General features: G+C 32.7%; 1 protein-coding gene across 1 annotated transcript in view; it reads right to left on the reverse strand.

The window, feature by feature from the left end:
• Positions 1–3,368: 3,368 nt before the first annotated feature.
• MYOZ2 (myozenin 2) overlaps positions 3,369–27,691 on the reverse strand; it is a 31,727-nt gene continuing 7,404 nt past the window's right edge. Inside the window, exons 3-6 of the mRNA XM_006213921.4 lie at positions 19,182–19,351; positions 14,193–14,322; positions 9,298–9,481; positions 3,369–4,209 (exon numbers count right to left, since the gene is read on the reverse strand). Coding sequence (XP_006213983.1) covers positions 3,966–4,209; positions 9,298–9,481; positions 14,193–14,322; positions 19,182–19,351 — 728 coding nt within the window. The 3' untranslated portion in view covers positions 3,369–3,965. The remainder of the gene's footprint in view (positions 4,210–9,297; positions 9,482–14,192; positions 14,323–19,181; positions 19,352–27,691) is intronic.

Genomic DNA, 27,691 nt, shown 5'->3' on the forward strand with positions numbered 1-27,691 from the left:
TACATTCTTTTGGGATCTGAACTGTAACCTCTTAGAAATAGCTTTTTTTCCTCCTCTTTGCTCCTACATACCAAATCTTCCTGTTGAAATCACATTATATTGAGAAGCCAGGGAAAGTTTATATCCTGGGTTGGAATCTAGTTCTTTTATTAAAGGAATTCAAATAGGGGACACATCCTTTTATTTATCTAATAATATATCAGCTTAAGCCATTGAATCCTTATACAATTTTACTTACATTTTTCTTAGTTCTGAAAAGTTTAACTTTTTAAAACATGATTATTTTCTAAAAATTGTTTGATGTGTTTATAAAGTGCTTTGATGGGTTAGTTTGGAAAAGACTCCCTTTGCTTGTTCTTTTGGCAAAAGCCTGGCACTCTTCCACCTTTCATAGAAAGTGAACTGCCCTTCTTCCTACAGAATAGAGCGTGTGGAGGTCGAAAGTATTTTTCATAAGAAAAGGGGCATTCAAAGCAATACTTTCCTAAGCTTAATAAAAAGCAGTTGTGGCTGAGAAACTGCAATGATGTCATGTAAGTTTTATCTTGTATAAGCAGCAGAGTGAGGAAATTCCAGAATTAATAAGTCTGCTGGTACGGCTGTGCCCTGAGTTGGAAAGTTCAGGATGTTCTTTTCACACTCACGACTGGACATTTTGCTCCACATTAGCCTTTGTTAGAATAATTAGCTCCCTCCATTTCCAAGCTGCTAAAACATTTGTAAATGGGTCCATTTAGAAAACATAAAATTTTAAGTGGATGCAATAAATGGTCATCTTCACTAAAAATTATTGTCTGCATTTGCCTTGATTTTGTAATAACCAATAATCAGTTACTTTAAATTATCAAGTCCTTTCAAATACTGAGTTAAGAAATGGAAAATACTAGCCTTGAGAAATGATTGAAGAGAATGGAGAGTTAAAAGCCAAGAATGTTTCTAACCACAGCTCTTGTTAATGTAGCTCTAGTTATTATCTAGAGAACAATTAGCCAGCTGATCATCAAGAAATTGGCTAAATAAAATAGGAGGTATAATTTCATGGCCTGAAAGTCTGTTGAACAGTATAATGGAAATTGAGTTTCTGTTAAAGTTTTGAAAAGTAGAAAATATTTTTATTTAAAGGAATGTTTTTGATGTGTTATCACACCACATGATTTTGCTCAGCCTTATGGTTATTAGTGTCATGCATTTGTTTCCTCTTTATTTCCTCTTCTTTCCTTTTTCTTTGCCCTTATGGGGGAAAGGAAAAAAAAAAGTTTACATGAATCAGAAACGTGCCCAATGCTGAGCAAAAACAAGCAGGTTTAATCAGAGTATGCTTTTGTGTTTCTCTAATTTCATAATTAAACATGCATATTGCTTGTTTCAACAGTCTGAAAATTCATCTTTTTATAGTTATGAGTGCCTGAATGACTTTGTAGGGTGACTCTAAAATTACTGAATTTATAGCTGTATTTTCTCAAAATTAAGATAATGGAGATTTTTTTTTTATTATTCTTGTCTAGACATAATAAAATAGTTTAAGGCTGAAATTATTTTGAGAGAGAAGTTATGAACCATGAGTTCTTAGATCATATATTTTCGACTCACCAAATTCTTCCACTTTTGAGCTAGAATTAATGTAATAATCTTAGTTTTCTAAGGCTCAATTTTTTATTATGAAATAGAGTTTATTTATAATACCTTTCTCACAGGATAATCATGAAAATAAATTAATATTAAAGACATACATTAAATAGCCTTTATAAAGCAGTGAATATAGTGCTTGATACTTAGTAGTCCATCAACAAATGTTATTTTCATTCATTTATTTTTTCTAAAAGAAATTTTCTTTCTCCTGCATTTCATTTTTCTTGTATACAAATGTGGTTGGGAAAAAATGCCACAGTCTTTCTGCTGTCCTAAAAAGGCTATCATATTTCTTCAGACTTTGAAAGATTTAGTTGCTTTTCAGGTCAGTGGAAAACCTATTCAAATTCCTTTCAAATTCTAATTGTGTAGTAACCAGAGTGTGAAATGTTGGCACTTCTAAAGGTGTCAGACAGCTGAGCTAGAATTAATAGACATTTCCAGGAAAGGAAGAAATACGATAGTGAACAGAGGGTTATTCCTTCATTTTTTTACCCAGTTAAAAAAATACTTAGGATTTCCCCCCTTTTAAGTTCTCCTTTATGATACTGGAGAATACTGTTTCATAGCTATTTAATTGCTAACCCCTTTTGGTAGTTGACAGAGTGGTGACATTGAACATAGAATTTAACTCTTCAGAGATAGCTAAATAATGTGTAGTTTCAATTTAATGAAAAATAGTAACTCATTTCAACTTCCTAATAAAGAACTAAACCATTTCATCAAGATGCATAATAGAATATGACTAATTCTTATTTTTAAAAGATTAAAATGAACAAAAAAATGGCATGATTGGAGCCTTATATCTGGAGTTTATCACAGTTGCCAACGTTGTTGTTTTAAACAGATAAACACCAAAACATAAAAAAACTAAGATACCTTAAGGGTATATTTTAAATTATACAAACTCTCTACAATGATAATGCACATAAATATGATACATTAATATTATTCCTTTCTCAGGATTGCATTTTCATAAGCAAAGTTTTAAAAAATTTCTCTACTTTCAAGATTAGAAGTTGATTAAAACAACCACCAATTTCAACATTACATACAGATTCTTCTGTAAATTATGTGATGTTGCTACATGGTATTTTCATTACCCTATTACGTACTTTTCTTCTTCCTATCTCCTAAACTTAATCCAGCAAATAGCTTTCTATAGATGAGACATTTCTTCTCTGGTATAAACATCTATCACAGAACTTTTAACTAAATTGTGATTTATTTCTTACCAGTCCCATGTCATATACTTCCTCACCCATGTTTTAAGATATGTCTATAACTTTATATTAGTTTGAGTCTTTTATACCAATATATTCATATATTTCATGATAGATGCATGCTATTTTACTTCTAGATGCTTTTATGTTCTTCCATTTCTTGTTTTCCTGTGTGTTTTATGACATGTACTCCCTAGTGCTTAAGGATTTGAGTAGAATTCAAAGACTTAGTGAAGAAAGCTGCCAGTTCTAAATACACACTCTTTTTCCCTCTCTCATATACATGTATTTGTATGTATATTAGCATGTGTTTTATTTGTTACTACTCTTTAAAAAATGCGTAAAGTTGAACTGATCAATGCACAACATTGGGATTGGTGGAATTGAATTCCCTCTCCCGCTCCATCTCCCTTGGTCATGAAAACTGCAACAGTATGATGTTCTTTGAGTAACTGTCTCTCAGTCTCCTTGACTAAATACTAAAAAAATAATAACCCAACTGAACTCTGAAGAATGATGTCATCTGGAATAATTACCTAATGATTCAAAGCACGTTGAAAAATACAAAGCACTTTAGAAATTCTAAGAATGACTAATGAAAAGACTTCATCCAGACAAGCTTGTTTGAAGCTTGTCAGAAAAGTAGAATCCAACCCTTTTCTGCATCAGTAATGTTTGTATATCAGCTTCTATAGCTTTTATCCCTTAAATAAAACTCTGAATTAATTTAAATATCTTGTGCTATATTTTCATTCTAGATTCATTTGAAAAACATTTTCATGAGTAATAGCTCATATTAAAGGCAAGAAAAATGAAACCCTTTGTTGTCAGTTACTTTTCTAGATTTTCTAATGAAAAGGCTGGATCACTTAAACGAGGTGAAAAAAAGATTATGAATGAAGACAACTGAGTTTAAAGTTTGTAAAATAAGATCATGAGTTATTTATTAGTATTTGATCTGAGATTGAAATTAGATGCCATAAGAGGAAAACTGCTAAATTGCTATTAAATTATTGCTACTAATGAAGAGTGTAAATGGCTTTGTCAGTAAGCAGAATAGTAAAACAGCAACATTTATGTTCAGAGGTTTTTGTGGCACATACAACTTTCTTTTCATAGGTCTTCTGATTCTGGTATGGTGGTATCCTTGGTATCCTCTGTAGGTTCAGTTGTTATCACTATAGGAATATTCTCGGATATCCATCCCTTGGGAGTCCTATTAAAGGACCGTCTGCCAGAAAGAGGATTGGCAAAGGCCATGAACCTGGGATCTGTTAAAAGTAGTAGGTCAAAATCTGGAACCTTGAATTTAACCATTTTTGATGCTTTTTCAAAACCTCCAAATGGGGTGGCAACTCTGTGAGAAATGAAAAGAAAAAAAGTACGTTAATTAATATTCAGATTTATTTGCCAGAAAATAGAAAACAATTTTATGCATGATCTTATGGGCCTGTTGTTATGTTATATTCTTAGTAGGGTTTCAATTTTTGACCTTTGAGGCAAGCATTTCCATTCAAGGACTGTGCCTTTATGATAAAGTAGATATTTGGCAATAAATTGGTGTAAAGTCCTTTTGTATGCACTCTTGGTTTTGGACTAATCTGTTCCATGTACCCTGAGTCATCACAAACATTTCTTGCCTTTGTGCCTTTGATAACAATGTTGCACTTGCTTAAGATATGTCCTCTGTGCCTCTTCTCCACTTGTGTATGTCCTGTGGCCTTTAAGTTCTAATTTCCTTCCTGCTATCCCAGCCCACACTGTCTTTCTTAACCAAGTTCCTATAGCATAGCACTGATTGATTTTGAAGGTGATATGAGTACTGGAAATGACAAACTTTAAGTCAAGAGTGACTGAGGTGGGATTGAGAAAATAATCCTTAAAAGCGAGATAGTCAAGAACTTGAGAGGGCCAGGAGTTCAGTGGATCACTTAGATGGATAGGTAAACCACCAAAAAGCAATGACCGAAATAATATTGGGGAAGAAGACAGTGAGCCAGATTTTAAAATCTTCAGAGAAGGGAATGTCCACAGAGTGGATCGATGACCTCAGCAATGGCTATAGCAGATGTGACTGTGTCATATAGTACAGAATCTCATGTCTTATTGGCCCATAATTTTCTTGTCTTCCACTGTTTTGCTCTCTTCTGAAGAATGGTATGTTTTGCTTTTTTTGCATCTATTCTCAAGATGCCTGACCTTATAATATTTTTCCCAAATTGTTGTGGAAGATATGGGTAACAGCATGATTGGGGTAGTGACCTCAGTCTAATGTAGTATTTCAGCATCATATCAGTATAGACTTACACGTCCAGGACCTAAAACCATTACTCTGGAGTTAAGAGAGATTGGTTTGGAAAAGCACTTTAAGAATTCAGATTATCAGTCAGGTGTATTATGATTATTAAACTTCAGAAAGCATGGTAATAATGAAAGCTAGTATTTATTGACTGGGTACCATGCACCTACACTGTTTTAAGTTCGTCTCAAACTCTGTTGATATAAGAATCACCTTGGGATCTTGTTAAAGTGCAGATGCTAATTCAGTCGATCTACTATGTTTCTTGAGATTCTGCATTTCTAACCAGTTCTCAGGTATTGCCAGCACAACTGGTCTGACCACACTTTGAGTATCAAAGCTTTACATGATTGTATCATTAAATTCTGACACAACTTTATGAGTTGATTCTTTTTATATCCCCATTTAATAGATGAAACTGAGGCTCAGTAGTTAAATGACTTGTCCAAAGTCACCGACCTAGTAAATCGTAGAATCGGGATTTAAACCCAGGCTTCCAGACTCACTGAAGACCTGCTATTCTATGTTACCTTATACTGTACCCCACGGGCTAATTCTTAAGGAGTATTGGGCCTTCTGTGATCACTTTCTGAGTAGAGCAGTATGTTTAGGAGTCTCAGCCATTTGGCTGTGTCTAAATGATGTCAGACCAGTCACATTCATGATGTCATATCATGATGTAACTGATTTAATGTCCCACATTTTGTCACTTTACTTAGTGAATTGAGCCTTTATGACTCAAATTTGCTTCAGTTTATAAGTAAACTTATTTTTGGATGGCTAAGATGTCCAAGACAATATTTTGTCATTTTAGAAACTTAACATTGTAAAGCAGTAGTTTGTTCATTTGTTGATTCATTCATTTATTCATGCAACAAATTACTGATTGCTTACTACATCTAGACATTCTGCTATATCTTAGGAATTCAAAGATGGAAAGATTGCATTAAATTTTAATTTCAATGAACTCAGACAAGTAAAGAGTGAAACATGAGGAGAGAAAAAAAACACATTGTAGAATAAGATAGTTATTTCAAGGGAAAAATGTCCTGAATGCAGAGGAGTTTAGGGTAAAGCTTAGAGCCTGGGATTAGGACCAGCTACATAATTTTGTAGGGCGCAGTGCAAAATGAAAACTTGGGGCCCCTTATTTAAAAATTGTTAAGAATTTCAAACATTAAGGCAAAGCATTAAAACCAACCATGGCCTTTTTAAGTGTGAGACCCCCTGCAATTGCACAGGCTGCACATCTATTTTTAAGAGTTTAAAAATATACAGTTATCCATTGGATACAAGAGGCTGGAGTTGAACATTTCTAGATTTAGGCTAATTTGGTCAATTAATCTTATATTTTTGATTCCAGAAATCAACTTTATTCATTTATTTATTTTTTTTCTGAATTAAATGAAAAAAGAAATGTTCTTGTGCCACTGAAATCCAATGTTTGGGTTTGGCACTGAATGCATTCGTTTTTTCCTTTTTATCCAGTTCTGTTTTGTTTTTCCCTCCTAATTTGTGGGTTGTTTTCCTCCATAAATGAAAATATTCTCTTCCATTTCATCACCCATCTTCTACCTCCTACCACTTATTCAGTGAAAGGTTGCTGTTTGAAAAGCAGTTTTCTTTTTTTTGGCACCATTGAGACTATATCCTGTTTGTTTGAATTTTTATTACCCTTGGACTTAAAGTGAAGAAAGTCTATTAACAGAGATGTTAAACTCTCAAAGCAAGAGACTATTTGTAAGATTTTTAAGATCTCTGAAAATAGTTTCAAGTTTTAGTCAGTTTGTGAAGCAAAAAATTCCACTAAAAGTTTTGGAATAGCTACTGAAAGTTAACCGTGTATCTTTATAATTCCTATAACGTAATTTCTTCAAACATAGATCTGATGTAAAGTGAGTTTTATACTTTGTCATCTATGTAGTGACTAATAAGCTTGTTTCACTAATATTCAGTTAATATATGCTTTCTTGTTTATTTTGATCAATAATTGATTTGCATTTGTAAAAACTAATAGTGCTGGACATATAATACACCCACAATAATTACTGATATTTTATAAGGTAAAGAATTATGTGAAATGCTTGTATAGTTCGAAGCAGAGCTGGAAACCTCCTTGCCCCTAATTTACTTTTCCTCACATGTTATGTTGGTTTAATATAGTGTTATTTGAATATAGCATTGTATTTAAATATCTCAGAATGAGTACAAGAGTGAGTGCAAAGTTGTATTACACTATGGGCTATTTTGAAATTATGATTACCCTTGGGAGCCCATTCTCATCCAGTCACTGTCACTGATGAATGCTGTTAGACTGCATCACCCTTATATGCTTTATTAACAATATCTAGTAATTATGTATAATAATATGGGGCTACCAAACAATATTATTTTACTCTTTGCAAAAACTTTGGAAATATTAGGAAACTACTTATTTCCCCCCTCTCTGTTGTTCCCATTTGCTTTTACAGGAAGAAAAAAATAAATATATTAAAATAAATTTTTCTCAAGTAAAGGAGAAGTAGTAGAAGGTTAAGTTCTCTCTCTCTCTCTCTCTCTCTCTCACACACACACACACACACACAGGCACACACACTATATGTTACATTTACAAAAGTCTTGATTTAACACAGGGAGCTATATTTCCTGACTATATAGTATTGTGTTCGTTTTTATAGCACTTGGTCTTTATACAATCAATAGGCATCTCTTTATAAGCAACCCAGATACACCAGTGTGTCTGTAGAACTGGAAGCAAGCTGCTCAGCAAGTGTGGGGTACTGGAAGCGCAAGGTACACAGATATGGCATCTCTAAAGCACTAATCTCAAAAACAAGCTGCAGGTATTCCATTATTTTCATTTTCCCGAATGTTTTACTGTTTATAATTTTCTACACTCCATTTTTTTTTAATTATGTCATTGATTAGAATGGGCTTCCATCCTTTCCTTGCCACTCCCCAACCCCTCTTTAAATTCTGTGGTATACCTCATTTATGCAATATATGTAGTACTTATACAGTTAGTATTACTAATAATGTTAATAGTATTAGATGAAATACTAGTAGATGTATCACTAGTGTATTAATAATAGATGTAGTACTAATACTATTACTATAGTAGTATATGAAAACTAAAATGTTAATAATTAATAAGTACAATACTTTTAAAAGTACTAAAGAAGATCACTATTTTTTTAAAGTAAAAATTTTTAGGGGATGCAGGGGGTAACTTAGGTTTATTCTTTTATTTATTTACTTTTTTAATGAGGGTACTGGGGATTGAACCCAAGATATCATGCATGCTAAGCATGAGCTTTACCACTGAGCTATACTCTCCCCTACCCACCTCCGAAGATCACTATTTAAATGTGGACTTTGTGGATTCTTTTGTAAATCAAAGAGTTACTCCTTAATTTATTAATTTTTAGAAGAATGGTCACTAAGAAACCTATAAATTGAGTGGGTGTGGGACAAGATACTGGAGATATTTTACTCTAAAATGAAAATTAAGTGATCAAAGAATGAATTATGAAACCACTAAAAATATATGTAAATCCCCATGGAAATTATAAAAAATGGTTAACAGTGAAAAATAAATGTCTATTGTGTAAACTATAATCATCATAGCAGATATTATTTGGCAATATTTTTAGTAGCATAAGTTTTGGTTTGTGTATGTGTGGAGTCTTGGGCTGTAAATCCCTAAATTACCTTTAATCTGGTTTAAAGCCTACACAATATAAATTGGAACGTGGAGTTAGATAGTAATTCTCATAGTCCTACATGCAAATAATTTCTGAGATTCCTGAACAACATTGTCATTTGAAAGAACACATAACTAATATCAATCTTTGGATTAGAAATTATTATCAAAATAACATTTTAAAATGTGGGGGTAATCTTGATATTATAATGGTGATAGTTTCTGAATCATAGCCTTCATCTTTATACCAAAAAGGACCAAGGCTTGACATTAGTATTGTAAAAACGAGTCTTTGGCTATGCTAAGGAGATACCATATATTACTATTTAAGGTCTTTTCTTAAAAGAAAAAAAATTTTCTACCAGAGAATTCAGTTCTCTGTACTATGATATAAAAACCTTGGTATTACATGCCAACAGTGTCACTCAGGATAATTGAATTACCTGTTAAAGCTCCTATAATCAGGCAGTTCTGCCTTTCCTTCAGGCTTGAAAAACTTAGGGTATAAAGCCTCTAAAAGCTCCGGATCACTGCTAATGGCCTGTTCCCAGGGCGACTGATAATACTTAGGGACAGCTGTGGTGTTGAATCTTTCAGGAGGAATTTCCTTCAGTGGTCCAGAATATCCTTTGGAAAAATATTGCAAGAATAAGTAAAAACAGAGTGCTCCCTTAGAGTTACTAAACTCCACCTAACATTTTACCATGTCTTAATTTTTCATGCAGGGGTAATTTATGGAGAATGCATTCTTTTTATGATCTCAGAAAAGAGTAGTCTGAAAGTGTTAGACATTTTAAAAACCCCTTTAAACTTATGAAATTTCCAAAAGAATTTTACCAAATCATACAATTAGTTTCTTCCTTGACTATCTTAGTATATATTTGTTCACTGAAACTGTTTACTTGATTTTTAAAAACTATACCACTTACATTAATTTATTCTGGCTTTAGATACCACAATTAATGAATTAATTTAGAAATGTATATTGCCTACTGTGGTCTAGGCTCTGGGGGAAACAGCAGTGAAGACAAAATCTCCTTCCTTTGGGAGCTGATTCTTTAGAGAAAATGTTCTTTATCTTAAATTGCTGAGAGGTCCAGTCTTCAAAATGATGAAGTAACTTGTTTCCACTGCTTTAGTTGGGCCCTGATCTTCTTATTCCCTGATGTGTCCATCCCTTGTTTACTTTTTCCAGAGGATTTCTTACCAAACTTTTCTGCTTGCAGTCTCACCTCAATGTATTCTTCTCACATGAGCTAGAAATTTTCTGTAAGTGTCAATCACACAAATCCCTGGCATAAATGTGAAACTGTTTTCACATTCTTCAAGGCTTCAAAGGCACAGCTATTTACTCTCCAGCTATATTACCATACCACCTAGTTATGGCCCTCATATAATTCTCTCTTGCACAAATGTCAAAACCCTTTCCCAAGTGACCATTTCTACTTTTAGGTTTCCCTGATGCTCTTTTCCCTCTCTAAAATGTTTCCTATTTTCTTCTGTCAAACTATGGCTATCCTTTTTTTACACTAAAAATTTGTTTATCTTTTCTAAAGACTTTATAACTCCACCAATAAGCTGTTATTTGTTTGCAGCAATATAATTTTCTTCTGCTTCTCTTCAGAATCAAATCATAGTCTCTGGTAGATGGCTTCTTGCTTGCCACTTCAATGTTGGTGTTCCTCAAAGCTCTTTTCTTACAGTATACAGTCTGCCTAGAAAATTCCATTTATGTTCATGGCTTTAATTGTAACCTAGATATTGATGATTCTAGGGTTTGTTTTTGATCTTCAAGCCCTTGTATTCAACCACCTATTATATTTTTCCAAATGAATGTTCCCCGGGCACCCTTTATAACCTGTCTAGGTCTACATACAGCCATTTTCTAATATATCCTGCTTCTTTTTCTATACTGGTCATCTTAGCAAATGCTATCACTATTCTCAGATGTCCACAACAGAAGCATTGTCCTAAATAATCCCTCATTTCCACAAAAAATCATTAAATATTACCAACTATACTTAAGGATTTTTAAAAAAGGGGCTCTCAACTTTGTGTTTCTGAATCACCTTGGGCACCTACTTAAAATGTTGGTAATGGGTTCTTCCCTCCAGAGACAGTAAGTCTCAGGTATGGCTTACAAATGTTATGCACATGATTTACAAACAGAACGTTGGGAACCGTTGCTCTAGCAAATTCCTTCTTCTTCATTCCCATTATTACTTGTGTGGTTCAGGCCCTGCGCACTTCTTGTCTGGGCTTTCACAATAGCCTTCACACAAATCCTTTAGTTCTCAACCCTTCTTCCAGACACCCTCCACATTGCCTGAGTGACCTTTTTAACTGGAAAACTTGATCAGGTGACTCACTTCCCTTACTCTGGGCTGGTGCTGTAAATGGCTCCTCGGGACAAAAATCAAAACTACTCAACGTGACACAAACGGCCCTACCCAACTGCCCAGTCTCATCTCCTACCTTCACCTCTCACATTTTATGTTCCAGAGCCATGGATCTACTTGAAGTTTCTTGTGCCTCTTTATGGCTCCTTACTTCTTCTATTTGTTCACTGTACCTGGAATGCTCTCTCTAACTCTTGTTGACTTCAACTTCCTATTTGAAGTCTTAGCTTGAGGTTATCTCTTCTATGTATCCATTCCTGGCTTTCCTAGGAAACTAGAATTAACCTTTTCCTGTGTCTTTCCTTTGTATAGCATACATAACTCCATTATCATAACTATCATATTTTATTTTCTGTCCCTTTTATAAAATTGATCAGAGGTCAGCCGTATAAAAATTAGAAATTTAAAAATATTGCATTTTAAAAATTTTCTTGATATCCCACCACCCAAAGATAAATTTTATATATTTTCTCCCCAGTTTCTCTTCATCCATAAACATAATGATCACATAACTATAATTCTAATGCACAAGGAACTTTGTATTTTATTGCTAATCAGTTTTGTTTGAAATATTTTTTAAAGTTTCTGCATCATGTTCATGACCATTTTAAGGGTTTTATAATCATCTGTCGACTGGAGGAACCATAATTGGTCTAATCTTTTCACATTTTTCTAGTATTCTGGGTTTTCCAATTTTTAATATAATTAACTAATAACTTTTTCTATTTTGATATGCTGGGTTATTTACAGGAAAGAATGTGCATATGTTTAACCTCTCAGAATTATTACAATTCAGTAATTTGACATGTCAACATTTTTGCTTGACTTTTAAGTATGTCTTTAATATAAAATTTACATTCAAAGAATTTAAGTTGTCTTGTGGATACACAGTAGATCAGTCAATAACATTTTTTGTTGAATTAGAATAAGTTATAGTTTGCTTCCTGAATTTGTTGTACTTTTCAACTCATCAACCAAGAAGGAAGGATCCATCACTGTTGCTTCTTGACAAACTATGTGATAACCTACAAATTTCCCTTTTCTTAGTCTGTATTACATAGGTATGTCCTAATATTCAATAATTTAATATTTAGCTTTAAATAACTATATGAATTTATACTTTTAAAATTTCTCTTTATATATACATATATACACACAGATAGATATATTTTTATTATTTTCTTTATTTTATTATTAGATTATTGACAGTAAATAAAATGCATAATATGATATTGAATTATGTATGCAGAGAGGAAATGAGACTACAAATATAGTGTGGACATTCATCCTGTCTCCCTATGTATGAATTCCTTGAGGATAGAGATGAATTTTTCTATTCCTTTTGCAATTTCATAGTTTATAATAATGATTATATAATAAAAATTTTAACTTAGTGATGAGAGTACTGGATTGAATCAACATAAACTTTTCTATATGTCTTCTCTTTCCTAATAAAAAAAACCCCTAACATTCCAAACATTAGAACGCAAGAGGTTGCAGTACAGTGGTTGGCGCTAAAAGAATATATATAGTCTATTATATGTTAAGGATATAAAAGTAGACAGGAAAAGAATTAATTTTAACTGAATACTTTATTATATGTTACAGATGAAACTTGCATTATCATATTTTATTCTCACTATGACCCTGTTCAGTGTGATTTATTTTTCTTATTTTACAGACTGAGGAAACTGAGACTCAAAGAGATTTATTTTATTTCCCAACACAGTAGTAAAATGGGCAGGGATGGAAGGATCCAGTAGGTTGAACCAACATCTGTCTGATTCTAAAGCTTGTTTCTCCCCACCATGTGTTTAATGTTGTATGTGTAGAATCTGTTGCCTGCTTTTCTGCTGTAGAAAAGCTGTTGGAAAGCTATTTGAGAACCTTATTACAACTTCACTTCAGAATTCTATGCATTCTAATTGTGCATTTGGTTTCCATTAATGTTATTTTATTATGTCCATTGATACTTTTTTCTCATTGTGTTCAGTAAGAATGTCCTAATAAATCCAGGCTCATCATTGACTAATATTCGACTTACTTTTTAAATAAGATTTCATATTATACAATTGCTTTACTTTTATATTTTCAAAAACCCTATTGTTATCTGAGAATTCTAGAATTACTTCCACTAAATTTACTATTTAACTTACAAAAATATGACAGGTGTTGCTAATTTCACTATATAAGTTTTTGAAAATTTTATAAATCTACTTTATACATTACTTGAGGAAAAACTTAAAGATAGTTTGCTTTGAGTTATTTTGAAAAGGTATTATCTAAATAGATCAGATAATTTTTCTGATTTAATATTTCAAAATCGAACAATATTTCTGAATAACATTAACTGACTTTGATAAGGATTTGCTTCTCTTTTAAGATAATAAACAAATATACTGTCTTAAGGATTAAAGTCCTCTAAGGAAGCAGAAAATACAAAAGCAATCTCCACAAGGTCACCTCACATAAGGCATCTGTAAATTTGGTACCAGACCTGGATTTAATTCTTGATCAGTCAGTATTGGCTTATAGCTATTCATAATGTCAGGTTCTTAATTTGTAAAATGAGTATTATCATAAGTATATAATAATTATTAAATTAAAGAAGACATATATATCACTTGATAAATTGTATAGTTCTATACAAATAGGATTACAATATAATTGCAAACAACTTAATTTTAATATAGTAGGTGATTGCCAATAACTACAATGGACCATCTGAAAGAACATAAGACTACTATAAATGTTTTACATGACTCTTCTAGGGCTAAATCTTTACGTTTATCTTGAAAATGTATCTATATCTACAAAATAGATACATAATAAGAAAAGCTGTATTATTTAGATACCATTTGCTAAAGGATCTAAATAACTTGAGTCATATATTCAAGTGCACAGCACCTTATTGTTCTGTCTGTGAGAGGATTACTTACCTGGTGCAATATTTTCAGGATTTGGTGGACTTCGTGGATCCGGGGTGTTGGGAGGAGTAAATGGGGCTTGCTGTGAACCACTTTCCAGGTTGCTTCCATCCATTTTCTCATTCTGCATAGCAATGTTGTACTGTATTTGACCAAAAGTAAACTCAGCTGAAAACTCAAAAAATATCAGATACAACAATAGGAGATATCCTTTGTACAATGCTACATTTATATACTTAGAATTTAGAATTTAAATACAATGCCACTTCATTACTTCATGGGGTTTCAATAATTTATGTGGTAATTGGTTGAGCTATTGAGTCAGAAATTTTACTGTTATCAATCTAAGATCACTTTCATGATGACAATCCACTAAATAATAATTAATTGAGCCTAGTTGTGTGCCAGGCACTATGTCCAGGGCTTTGTATCAATTATTTAATTTACTGTTCACGACATCCCCATAAAGTAAATCTATTTCATTTTTAAGCCTTTGTTAATTTATTATTATACAGCATACTCGCCAAACATTTGGCTTAGTCATTGTTACATTACTACTTTATTTATAGTTGAAATTTAATTATATTCTTTAGTATGTTTTGTTTCAAAATTTAATCTGAAACTCATATAGCAGTCATGTATAACCAAAAGAAAAAAATTGTACTTTAAGCTGCATGGACTTCTAGAAGGAAGAATTTGGGATTTCTAGAAAATAAAAAGCTTAAAAGAGCATTTGTTGTTAATGTTTTAGGTTAATTTGTTTTACTATTACAATTTAGGATATACTCTATGGCAGTTTAGCACTTTGAAAACAGTCAATTTGCATTTTACTGGAGAAAAAGAGACATTGTAATAGGTTATAGCCTCGGAAGTATGGCTAGGGCTTATCTCTATAATAAGATATTATTTTAGTTATATATGGGAAATATGTATATATTTTAAAAAGAAGCCAATCTATTTAAGAAATATGTAAGGTCAAATCATCTTTTAACTTCAGAAAGAAATTAATTGACGATCATAGCAAATAAAGACCAATTTTGACTTTTATTCTGTGACATAAGCAGAAAATATTTAAAACATTTTTCATTTTTTATTTATTTATAAGATGATTAGGTGAAGTAAAGTTTTATAATTTAATACTTATTTAACTTTATAGAAATGTGAGGATAAAAGACTATTTTGTCCTAAAATCCAAATGCTTACCATAATTAAAGACCATAAATTAAGACCTCACCTAAAATTAAGAAGAAAATAAAGTTTATCCCATTTTCAGGCTTCAGCTACCCACAGCCACTCTCCAGGGGGCTTTCCTATTCACCTTACTCTAGTCAGCACCCTGGTAAAGTTGCTGTGAAGATGAGTAGGGCAATCTGTGTTAGCAGTAGTAAACCAGCTTGTTCAAAGATGCAGGAAGGCATGAGAGGTAACATTTACTAGATAAGTACAAGGTATTGATTACTGGGCATAAGCGTTTGCAGTTTATTCAATAGACATAAGAAACAGTTTCTAAAGATGAGTAATGCTGTACTCAGATACATCTGTCTGGTATTCAGTGTTTTGAGTTTAGCTATTATTTTAAGTGTTCAATTTAATTGACTAGATTAGTATCTTTTTTCACTTTTGAACCTACACCACCTTCTCTTAGAAAAGAGAAACGTTTTTGCTGACATTAATTATAAATAAAAGACAGTTGAGATAAATATAGAAAGTTTAACTGTATCATGCATAAGGAATTACTTATTCTGAGTTACTGAAATGTATCCATGAAATGAATTTCACCTAAACTTACAAATCACTCTACCTACATTAATTTAAGAATTGTAATATTGACCTCCTTTATAGTATTTTACCCAGGGATTAATGATGAACAGGAAAATCAACTCTTTCCAACTAGTCATTAATTATCAGGAGACACCCAGTACCTCTTTTGTCATTGTTAAGTATACAAACAGAACCTTATAATAGTTGGTTAGTTACTTATTTTAGTTATGACATGAGCCTTAAATTATAGAGTTCCCTCATGTGTAATTCCCTTCTGGAAAAGTTGGAAAGACAAGTGAAATTATTTCTTTCTATTTCAGTTAAATTAACCATAAATAAAATAAAACTAGAGCACTATCTTATAGATTACAAACATGTAAGTTATAAGCATGTGTTTATATACATTTCATAATTTTTGTTGCAATATCAATAGAAATAAAAGGGTTTAGAAAAGAAGTGTTCTATATTTTGTGCCAAATATAAAGTAGAATTTTTTTTTTTAACAAAATAGATACTCAGAATCTCAGTATATTTAGTTTGGTCTTAATTCACAACTACTTTTTATAGTATACCTCCCCCTTTCCCAGTATTATTTAAGATTTCTAAGGATTTCAAAAAGTCCCTAATTACTAAAAACATAAGTAGTCTTAACTATAAAATGTGGATTGCTTTGATTAGTATCCTTTTGTAATGATTTATAGAAGAGAGTTTAATTATGATGAATCAATCTTCTATTTTGTTTTCCCTCATATGTTTATTTCCTTCATTACTCCGCCTCTTTTTTTTCCTATTCATGTATGAAGCTGATCAGTTCATGAATTAGGGCTTCAAAAGTGGAATGTATAACAAGCATATTTCCTATATTTTTTAAGTCATAGCAAGGTTTGTGTGGCCTGAATTTGCCTGTTTCTCAGCAATAGATTAAGCTCAAAGCTGTGCTTATTTTTTTAAATGATTCTTAATATTTAAACAAATGGCATTGATTACCAGGGAGTTGGTTTATATTTTCATCTAATGAGGTCCTAACATTATAATAAAATAAGAAATGCATAAATATACACTAAATAATTATTTTGACAGTATCTATAGCTCAAGGGAAGCAGTAAAAGTAAAAGCTCATTTCAGAAAATGAGGTCAATAAATTAATTTGATATAAATCATATAAATATGATTCAAGAACTAGATTATAAGCAAATAGTTTTTTATCTTTCAGTATTATTTTGTCTCTCCATCACTAGACAAAGGCTGTATCTATCTTTGAAGTCCCAGCATATTTTCTAGAACATAGTAGGTATTTAATAAATATTTGCCTAAAGTATAAATAAATGAATGGAAATAAACCTGAACCTAATATTATTTTTTAAATTCCTATCATATTAACAATGCTTGCTCCAAGTTACAGTTTAATGCCTTGATAAAACAAATGGTGTCATCATATGATGTAGCTCACTGTCTTCCTCCTACTTTATTTTACAGGTCATTTTTAGAATTAAGATCAGAGAACATAGATCTTTAAAGTTATAAGTCGCATTTGAGAAACTGGAAAACATTTGAGTCAACCTCTTATTTCATAAATGAGAAAACAGGTTCAGAAGGGCAAAAAAACTTTTAAATTGACTCCAATTTGCACAGCTTGTTGGAGAGCCAGGACTGAACACTGGTCTTCTGGTTCCTAGGCCAGAGTTTCCTTTAATTACACCATGACAAGTGTCAGTGCCAAGAACTCTGGAATTTTGAGAGCTGAGTTTCAGTCTACTTTATTTTGCCATTGCTTTCGTTAAATTAATATATATAAATATAAGTTATGAAAACTGGATTTATTCATGTATTTAGATGCCTAAACTTGTAGGTAACTTTTCAAAGAATTTTCATTAAGCCACCTTATTTTATGCTATTCCTTAAAGCTGCTTCTCTGTTGTTATTATTGATGGAATATGATTATATTGTTAGACTCTTTCAGATGAAGTAAGGATTATTTCAGGCTCATACTGTATTAACTGTGGACATTTTCTGATAAGAGGATACTAAGCATAATTATAGGATAACATAACATTGTATTTATCCATGACTGCAAGTGAAAATCATAAATGTATATACTGTAGTTGAGTAAAACTTGATGTCTAACTGAATTCATAATTATAACCACATTCAATCTGTGGATGTTGAAAGGTGCTCAGCAATGTGAAAAAGAAACCTGTTTAATTTAAGATGTCCTCCAACCGTTTACTGTTAACCAGAATCAAAACAAGGGAAATAGAAATTTCAGGAATGAATAACATTTTAGTGTTTGTGGGTATGGATGTTACTTCTGTAATATGTTTTAGTAATATGATAAAAGATCAGTGAAACTAGTCTGTTTGCTGTAAAGTATTTAGCTGTGCATTCAAAACAATGTTCTAATGATGGCAGCTGGCTACATTTCAGGTTTAAATTCATACGTAAACTTACAGACTTTTCATAGCTATAGGAAGTAACCCTCAGGATATAAAACTTGTATTTGTTGTAGTCTTCACCATCTCTTCAAATTTAAAACCAATGCACTATTCCTTTTTGATTCTTTATGGCTGGTATTTTATTTTTAAGGCCATTTTCCCAGAGCTGGTTGTTTTTCTACTATGAACTTCTTCCTCTAAAATCTCTCTAAATGATAGTTTAAAAGAACATAGTATTAATGCAATATGTAAACTGTAATTTAATTAATTAATTTGTTTTTAAACTTTTGGTTGAGGAAAACTTTTGTCCAAAGAGTTTTCTTCACATTGGTTTTGTTGTTAATACGTACCAGACTTCCCTACACAAATATGGAATTAATGCTTTGAGAGGAGACCAACTGTGTCTGTAGTTCCCAGGCACATTTCAGTGCCAGAATAACAGCCAATAAAATGCTTATACTTACTTTATGGAGCACTGTGTGCTTTGGAAGTGTTTCCATCCCAAACATTTAACTAGTGGTGATAAGGCCATGGAAACTTTTAGTACCACAAATCTTCACTCCCTCTCCCTCCTCTTAGCAGAACAGACCAGTTGTTCAGTAAAATGTCTCTATTGAACTAAAAAGATACTCATATCATGCATAATATTTCTTTTGTTTATCCACCTATTTATTACTTTCATGAAAAAAAAAGTCTAGCAGGATCAATGGAAAGAAAATGTGTAGACTTATTTAGGAACCTAGTAATACATTTAAATTTAGAAATGCTGCCCATTTATTTAGATACCATATGATCAAGGTATACCTACATTTATTTGTGCTTTAGATTCATACTGGAGATTTTCAAATGTGTATTTATCAGATCTTCTTTGTCGCATCTTAAATAGTCTGGCACCACGGTTACTGAGATGGGATAATTCTTCCAACATGATGTCTCTGGGAATGCTGACCTTTTTGCCTAGATCCATGCCATCCACATCTGTAAAACAATATTCATGTGCATAAAAACCCCAAGGTAAGCATTTTTAAATGCTCTGTTAAATTCCATTATTTATTGCCTGCTATATGCTAGTATGGTGACTAAGATATAGGCTCTTTACCAAGGCTGCCTTGGGTTGAATACTGACTCTGTTACTTTCTAACTATATGATTATAGACATGTTGCTTATTTTTTCTTAACCTCAAATTCCTTATCTCTAAAGTGGGGCAAATAATAATAATACTGCATAGGGTTAATATGAGGATTAAATAAAATGTTTCATATCAAACACCTAGTATTGTATTTGGCACATAGAAAGAGTAAATGAAAGTTAGCTAATAACACTTAGTTTAGTCTTTCCTTATTTAGTGAGTTTTCAAACAGCACTGTTCATAGTTCTCTTCAAAAGCTCTGTTTGACTCCCTCACATTTTTATGTATCAGTTTGAGCTGTCTCTATTACAAGAATGCCTGCCATTCAGCCCGTGTCACCCATTTCTCTGTCTCTGTCAGAATACTATTCATTCTGCATCAGGCACCAAGGGGCCTAACATAAAGTAGGTAGGTGATAAGTATTGAATGAACAAATTTTTCTCATTCCAGATTAAGTTCTATTTCATCAATCCCTTCTCTGAAATCTCTGATATTCATAATTATTCATGCCTTTTCTGTATTTCCAAAGCACTAAATCACAGTAACTTGATTCCATTTTACATATTTTATGGTTTACATTTTCTTCATTTTAGTTGTTTTGTGCCCCCATACCTTAAATATAGGAGATGTTCAGTAAACAACTATTATTTTCTATATCTAGTACTGAAGGACTTTTCTAAAATCCAAAAGAAATAAAATTCCTCCTCTTGCTCTTTTAATCAGAAATATTTTTCTGTGTAACCCACAGAGTTCTTTTACCACTATGGACTGCTGTGAAATGCACAGGAAGAAAAATTGGGCCATTTGTAAAATAAATAATTAGTCTGTTGATTGGGACATTTTTTGATGAAGTGACAAGTTAACCCTAATAATTAGGCTTTTGGAGGTGTTTAGGGATAAAACAATAAAATTATTTATAAATATTTTCCCCATTTTACTTTGGAAAAGAAATCAACTTGTTTTTACATTTTGATGTTACATGGAGAGACGCTCTACTAATTATAAAAATGATAATAAAACTTCTGCTTCTGGGAAGATAGAATAAATCTACTTTTCCCTGTATCTCTATTAAGTAAAACTAAAAATCCTGGAAATTATGTAGAAAATAAACAAAAACACTCTGAAAGTTGCAGAGAAGAAGACAGACCAGCTTGGGACCTCAGGACCCAAGAACAACATGGTGGTGAGTTCTCTGGGATTTTTTACCCCCATATATCCCAGACTTGGAGCTGAACATGCTAGCAACCCAGAAACATCAATGGATAGAACCAAAAACTTACAATAAGATTGTTTTCACTAGCTGAGACCAGGGAAAGAGCAGCCTAGAAAGACAGAAAACTTTAAGACGATAGTGACTCTATTTCAGCCAAATTATCACAGCAAAAACTTTGGCTTCACCCATATCAACAAAGTGCAGGTGGGAAGCCCAGAATTTTGCCCTTGCAAGGCTATAATGAGGTGCCCCAATGCCCCTACAAGGGTGGTATCAGAGAGGCCAAGGAGGAAGCTGAACTTTCATCCCTGTCATATAGTAACAACCCTCCGTCCTTGCAATGCTGGTGGAAACCAGGTAGGAATTCTGAACTCCTACCTACTCCTAGCAGTAACTAAGTGGGCCCCCTCAAGTTTCAGTGAGGATCAGGTGGGGAACCTGAACTCCTATCTACTTCCACCTTGCAGTGAAGAGGTGGAACTCTCCTCCTCCTGCTGAAGCAGCATCATACTAGGATACATAAAACAGAGGGCTTTAACAAGAGCAAGAGTCTTAGAACATAATATGAAAATGTACAGGCTCAAATAAAAAAAAATCATTTGTCATACCAAGAATCAGGAAGATCTCAAACTGAGTGAAAAAAGAAAGATACTAATGTGAGATATTAAAATTATATGACAAAGATTTTAAAGCAGCCATGATGAAAATGCTTCAAAGAGCAATTACAAAGTTTCTGGAAACAAATTTTTAAAAAATAGAAAATTTTAGCAAGGAAATAGAAAGTCATGGCAGAGGAATAAAACTTGTAAAGAACCAAATGGAAACTTTAGAAATGAAAAATAAAATACCCCAAATAAAATGTTCAGTGGATGGAGTCAATAGCAGAATGGAGGGGAGAAAGGAAGGAATCAATGAACTGAGAGAAAGAAAAATGACATTACCCAATGAGAACAACAGAGGAAAAAATGGACTAAAATAATAATAATAATAAACAAAGTCTTAGGGATTAGTGGGACCAGAGCAAAAGAAATAGCATTTTTTGTCTTTGAAACCCCAGAAGGAGAGGAGAAGGAGTGTGGGCCTGGAAAAGTACTCAAAGAGATGATGGCCTAGATCTTCCCAAATTTGGCAAGAGACATAAACCTATGGATTCAAGAAGCTAACAGTATTCTATAAAAGGTAAAGCTATAGAGCTCTACAATAAGAGATATTATAAACTTCTAAAAGCTAAATATAAAGGAAAAATCTTGAAAGTAGCCAGAGAAAAATGACAACTTACCTATAGGGAGAAAAAAATGAGAATGACAGTGGATTTCTCATCAGAAACCATGAAGACCAGAAGGAAGTGGCACAAAAATGCTGAAAGAAAAGAAATGTCAACCTAGAATCTGATACCCAGTGAAAATATTCTTTAGATATAAAGGGAAAGTAGAGATATCTTCAGATGAAGGAAAGATAGAAGATTTGTTGCCTGGAGATCTACCCTAAAAGAATGGTTCATGTTGTTATAACAAAATACCAAAGACTGGTTGCTTATAAACAGCAAATATATTTCTCATTTGTCTGGAGTCTGGAAGCCTGGGATCTGGGTGCCAGCATAGTTGGTTCAGTTGAAGTCATTCTTCTGAATTGCAGACTGCTGACTTCTTACTGTGTTCTCACATTCTAAAAGGGACATATGAGCTTCTTTTATAAGGGAATTCATATCATTCATGAGGACCCCACCCTCGATCTAATTACCTCCCAAAGGCTCCATCTCCTAATACTGTCATGGGCATTAGGATTTCAATATATGAATTCTGAGAAGACACAAACATTCAGACCATAGCAAATAACTAAATGAAGTTCTTTAAATGGAAGGTAAACAATAAAATAAGGACCCTTAGAACATAAAGAACAAAGAAAGATAACAATAAGAAAAAAATGTAGGTAGATAGAATAAGCTTCCTTTCTCCCTTGAGTTTTCTCAATTATGTTTGACAGCAGAAGAAAAACATTATAAAAACTCTCTGATATAATTATAAATGTATGTAGAAAGTAGTTAAACAATTATATTATAAAAAAGGGAGGATAAAGGGACATGAAGTTAAGTAAGGTTTCTATACTTCACTTGAACTGATAAAATGATAACATCAGTAGACTTTGATAAGTTAAGCATATATAATGTAATATTTAGAACAATGACAGAAATTGCAGAAATACTCAAAAAACTATAGATAAATAAAAATGGAATTCTAAAAAATACATAAGTAATCCCACAGGAAACTAGGAAAAAGAAAACAAATAAAAATGAAAGACAACAAAAAGAAAAAAAAAGAGACTTAAACTCTATTACATCAATAATTACATTAAATATAAATGTTCTAAATATACTAGTTAAAGGATAGGGAATAGCAGATTGGATTAAAAACATGACTGAAATATATGCTATCTAGAAGAAACTCACTTCAAATAAGTACCTTGAACAATATAGGCAAGTTGAAAGTAACAGGATGAAAATATATATATCAAACAAATGTTACTCAATGGAAAGCAGGAGTGAATGTGTTAATATATTAAAGTAAACTTCAGAGCAAAAAAGTTATCAGAGACAGTAGACATTGTATAATGATTAAAGTGTCAATTCATCAAGAAGATGTAGAAATCGTAAATGTTGTATGCACCAAAAAACAGAACTGTAAATGGAGCAAAAATTAGTAGAACTAAAAAGAGAAATAGATAAATCCATAATTATAGTTGGAGACTTTAACATCTCCCTCTCAACAAGTGATAGAACAACAGATAATCAGCAAGGATACAAAAGAACTCAACAACACCATCAACCAGTAGGCTATAATCAATATTTATAAAGTGTTCTACTGAACAACAGAATACATTCTTTCCAAGTGCACATAGAGTATATACCAAGATAGACTATATACTTGACCATAACATAAGCCTCAACAAATATAAAAGAATCAAAATTATGGAGTATGATCTCTAATCACAATGAAATCACACTAGAAATCAGTAACAAAAAGTTTCCAGGAGAATCTCCAAACATTTGGAAACTAAAAAACACACTTCTGAACAATCCATGAGTCACAGAAGTCTTAAGGGAAATTAAAAATTCATTGAACTGAGTGAAAATAAAAATAGAGCATATCATTTATGAGGCACAGACAATGCCCCATTTATAACACTAAATGCATATATTTAAAAAGAGATAAAAGTCTCAAATTATAATCTAAGCTTTCACCTCAAAAACCTAGAAAAATAAGACCAAAACAAGCCCAAGGCAAGCAGAAGGGAGAAAATAAAGATAAGAGCGGAATTAGAAACAGAAAAACAATAGAGAAAATCAGTTGAGCACAGAATTGGCTTTTGAAAAGATCAATAAAATTCACAAACCTCTAGCTAGACTAACACAGAAAAAATATAGAAAATGCAAATTACCAATACCAGAAACAAAACAGAGAATATCACCACAGACACTGCAGATAACAAATGGATAAGAAGAGACTACTATGAACAGCTTTACATATAAATTCACATACATTTGAAAACAGAAAAAATGACCAACTCTTTGAAAAGCACCAAGTACCACATCTCACCCAACATGAAGTAGATAATCTGAGTAATCCTATAAGGATTTATATTTTAAAAATCTCCAAAAAAAGGTATCTCAGACCTAGATGGTTTTGTTGGAGAATTCTACCAAACAATTAAAGAAGAATCAACACCAATGCTACATATTTTCTTCCTAAAAGTAGAAGATCAAGGAGCACTTCTCAATTCATTTATTAAGTAATATTACCTTGATACCAAAACCAAAGACAACACACAAAAAAGAAACCTACAGCACAGTATCCCTCATGCTTTTAGAAGCAAAAATCCTTAACAAAATACTAGTAAATAGAATTCAACTATATTGTATATTATAAAAAGAATTCTATGCCATGAGTAAGTGGAGTTTATTCCAGGATTTCAAGATTGGTTCAATATTCAAAAATCAATGTATTCCACCATATTAAAAGGCTAAGGAAGAGAAATCGTATGATCATACCTTTGGGTTCTAGGGCTGGACAAAATGTTGTTAAACTTGACACTGAAAACAGTCCATAAATAGAAAAGTTGATAAATTGCACTTCATCAAAATTAAACACTTTTGCTCCGAGAGAGACTGTATTAAAAGGATAAAAAGACAAGCTACAGAGCAGGAAACACTATTTGCAAACTAAATATTTGACAACAGGCTAGAATGTGTAAAGAACTATTAAAACTCACCAGTAAAAAAGCAAACTATCCAATTATAATATGAGCAAAAGACATGAAGAGACATCTCATTGAAGAAGATATACAGATGGCAAATAAGCATAGGAAAAGATGTTCAACATCATTAATCATTTGGAAGATGCAAATTAAAACCACAATGGGATATCACTATACACATATCAGAATGACTAAAATGAAAAATAGGGACAGCACCTAATGTTGGAGAGGATGTGGAGCACCCAGCAATTTTATACATTGCAGCTGGAAATGTAAAATGGTACAACCACTCTAGAAAATAATTTAGTAGGTTCTGTTAAAAACTGAAGGTAGAACTACCAGTAATACTGGGCATTTATCCCAGTGAAACGAAAGCTTATATTTACAGAAGAACCTATACACAAATGTTCATAGCAGTTTTATTCTTAATAATAATTAATAAAGAAACAACTCAGATGTACTTCAATGAGTAAGTAAATGGTTAAAAACACTGTGGTCCATTCATAGCATGGTACCCCTCAATAAAAAACAAACTATTGCAACACACAACACCTGGATCTATCTCCAGAGAATCAGACTGAGTGAAAAAAGCCAGTCCCTAAATGTTATATACTGTATGATTCCATTTTGTAGCACCTTAAAATAAAATATATATGGGAATGGGAGGCAATTAGTGATTAATTAGCAGGAGTCTCTTGACTGCATCAGTGTCAATATTCTGGGTGTAATATTGTACTATGGTTTTGCAAGATGTTACTATTAGAGGAACTGATACATGGGATTGCTCTGTATTCTTTCTTACAACTGCATGTAAACTACATTTATCTCAAAATTAGAAATTTAATTAAGACCTATCAAGCCATGAAAATACCTGAATGGTCCTTAAATGTATATTGCTAAGTGAAAGAAGCCAGTCTGTAATAGCTGCATACTGTATGACTCCAAGTATATGACGTTCTGGAAAAGACAAAACTTTGGAAGACGTTAAAATAATCAGTGGTTGCCAAGGGCTTGTGGGGAGGGAGTAGGGATGCAGAGGTTGATCACAGGGGAATTTCCGGCAATGAGACTACTCTGTATGATACTATAATGGCAGATACATGACAGTGTACATTCATGAAAACCCACAGAATAGTACAACACAGTGTGAATCCAAATGTAAACTATAGACTTGAGTTAATAATAGTATATCAATATTGGTTCATCAATCATAATAAGTATATCATACTAATGCAAAATGTTAATAATAGGGAAAACTGTATTGGGAGGAGAAGGGATATATAGGAACACTCTATGCTTTCTGCTCAATTTTTCCATGAGCTAAACTGCTCTAAAAAAAGTATTATTTTTTAAATGTTTGATTTAAAAAATATCATGGCCCTTCCTACAAAATGCAGAGTGGTCTTGTCTGCTCACTAAGATGAAAAAAAAATTTTCTGTGCTTTACAGTCCTCTGGGATGGAAGAAGTAGCTTATGAAAGAGGAATGAAGGCACATTGCAGAGTAGATGAGGGTATTTTATAGTTTCCTGGGATTTGTTTGCCAGCTCTGCTGAGTTCTACAGGGAATATTCACTTTAGCTTATTTGCAAGCGTTTGGAATCTCTGCTACTGTGTGCTTGGGACATGGAAGGAGGAGCTGGGTTGTTTTTCAGTGTGCCTGTGAATATATTTCTCAGTATTATAGAAAGTGTGACAGGAGTGAACTATTTCAACTAGAAAAGGGAATAGCATATTATTACATTAATTTTTATAAGTTCTGAATTCCAAGCTATGGCATAAGTTTAATTCAGGAGCCCCAAGACAAAAATTTGAGAAAATGTTTTTAGTCTCATTTTCCTCTTCCTAATGGTCACCAATATTAGTTGATTCCACCAACGTTTCAGAAATAACCACATGGCTTAAGTGAGTTCCATCCCTTTGGCCCCTTGATTTACAGTAGTCCTCTAGGGTGTATTTGACAGGAATTAATTACCTTTGTGATTGATACAGGAACAGGTGTGTGACCTGACCTAGGCCAATAAGAGTGAATATTAGGACTTTTCTTTGTGTGTGTTGTGCCAAAGATGCTTTCTCTTCCTGCTGCATGTAAGAACAGATTTATATTGCCCAGGAAACTGTTGGCATGTACTTGGTAGAATGATACAGCCAGACGTGAGATGACACTTACCTCAAGGAAATCAGAGCATTGGCAGAGAAAGAAACCCTGTCCTTAATGACATACTTGAGACGGCAGATGAAGCCTTACTGAATCACCTCTAAATTTTTCAGTTACGTGAGCCAGTAAATTCCCTTTGTTCTTTAAGCTAGTCGGTTTCTGATTTTCTGCTATTTTCAACTAAAAACATGCTAACTGATACGGTTATTCTCTTCAGATCTTCATCTCACTGATGTAGGTCCAAAAAGTCTATTAAGATTGGAGTCACAAGGAAGGGTAAGGAAAGATAGCCCAGAAGCCCAGTAGTAGGGGTCTGAAAGGGGAAAGGAGAAAGAGAGCAGAAGTATAAAAAATGGATATGCCTCTGGCCACAGACTCATTGCGGTCATAAGAAACATTCAGTCCTTTTAAGCAAATCACTGTAATCATCACTTAGGCTGCTTCAAGGAGTAAATGTGCAACAGGAGCCATGAAGAACTTACCTTCCCTCAATAATCAGCTGGTACAATCCATTATTGCTAGTAAATTTATACCACAAGAGAGGACAAATAAGAGACAAAATGAAAG

This window comes from Vicugna pacos, chromosome 2, assembly GCF_048564905.1.
Source record: "Vicugna pacos chromosome 2, VicPac4, whole genome shotgun sequence".
Lineage (NCBI taxonomy): Eukaryota > Metazoa > Chordata > Mammalia > Artiodactyla > Camelidae > Vicugna > Vicugna pacos.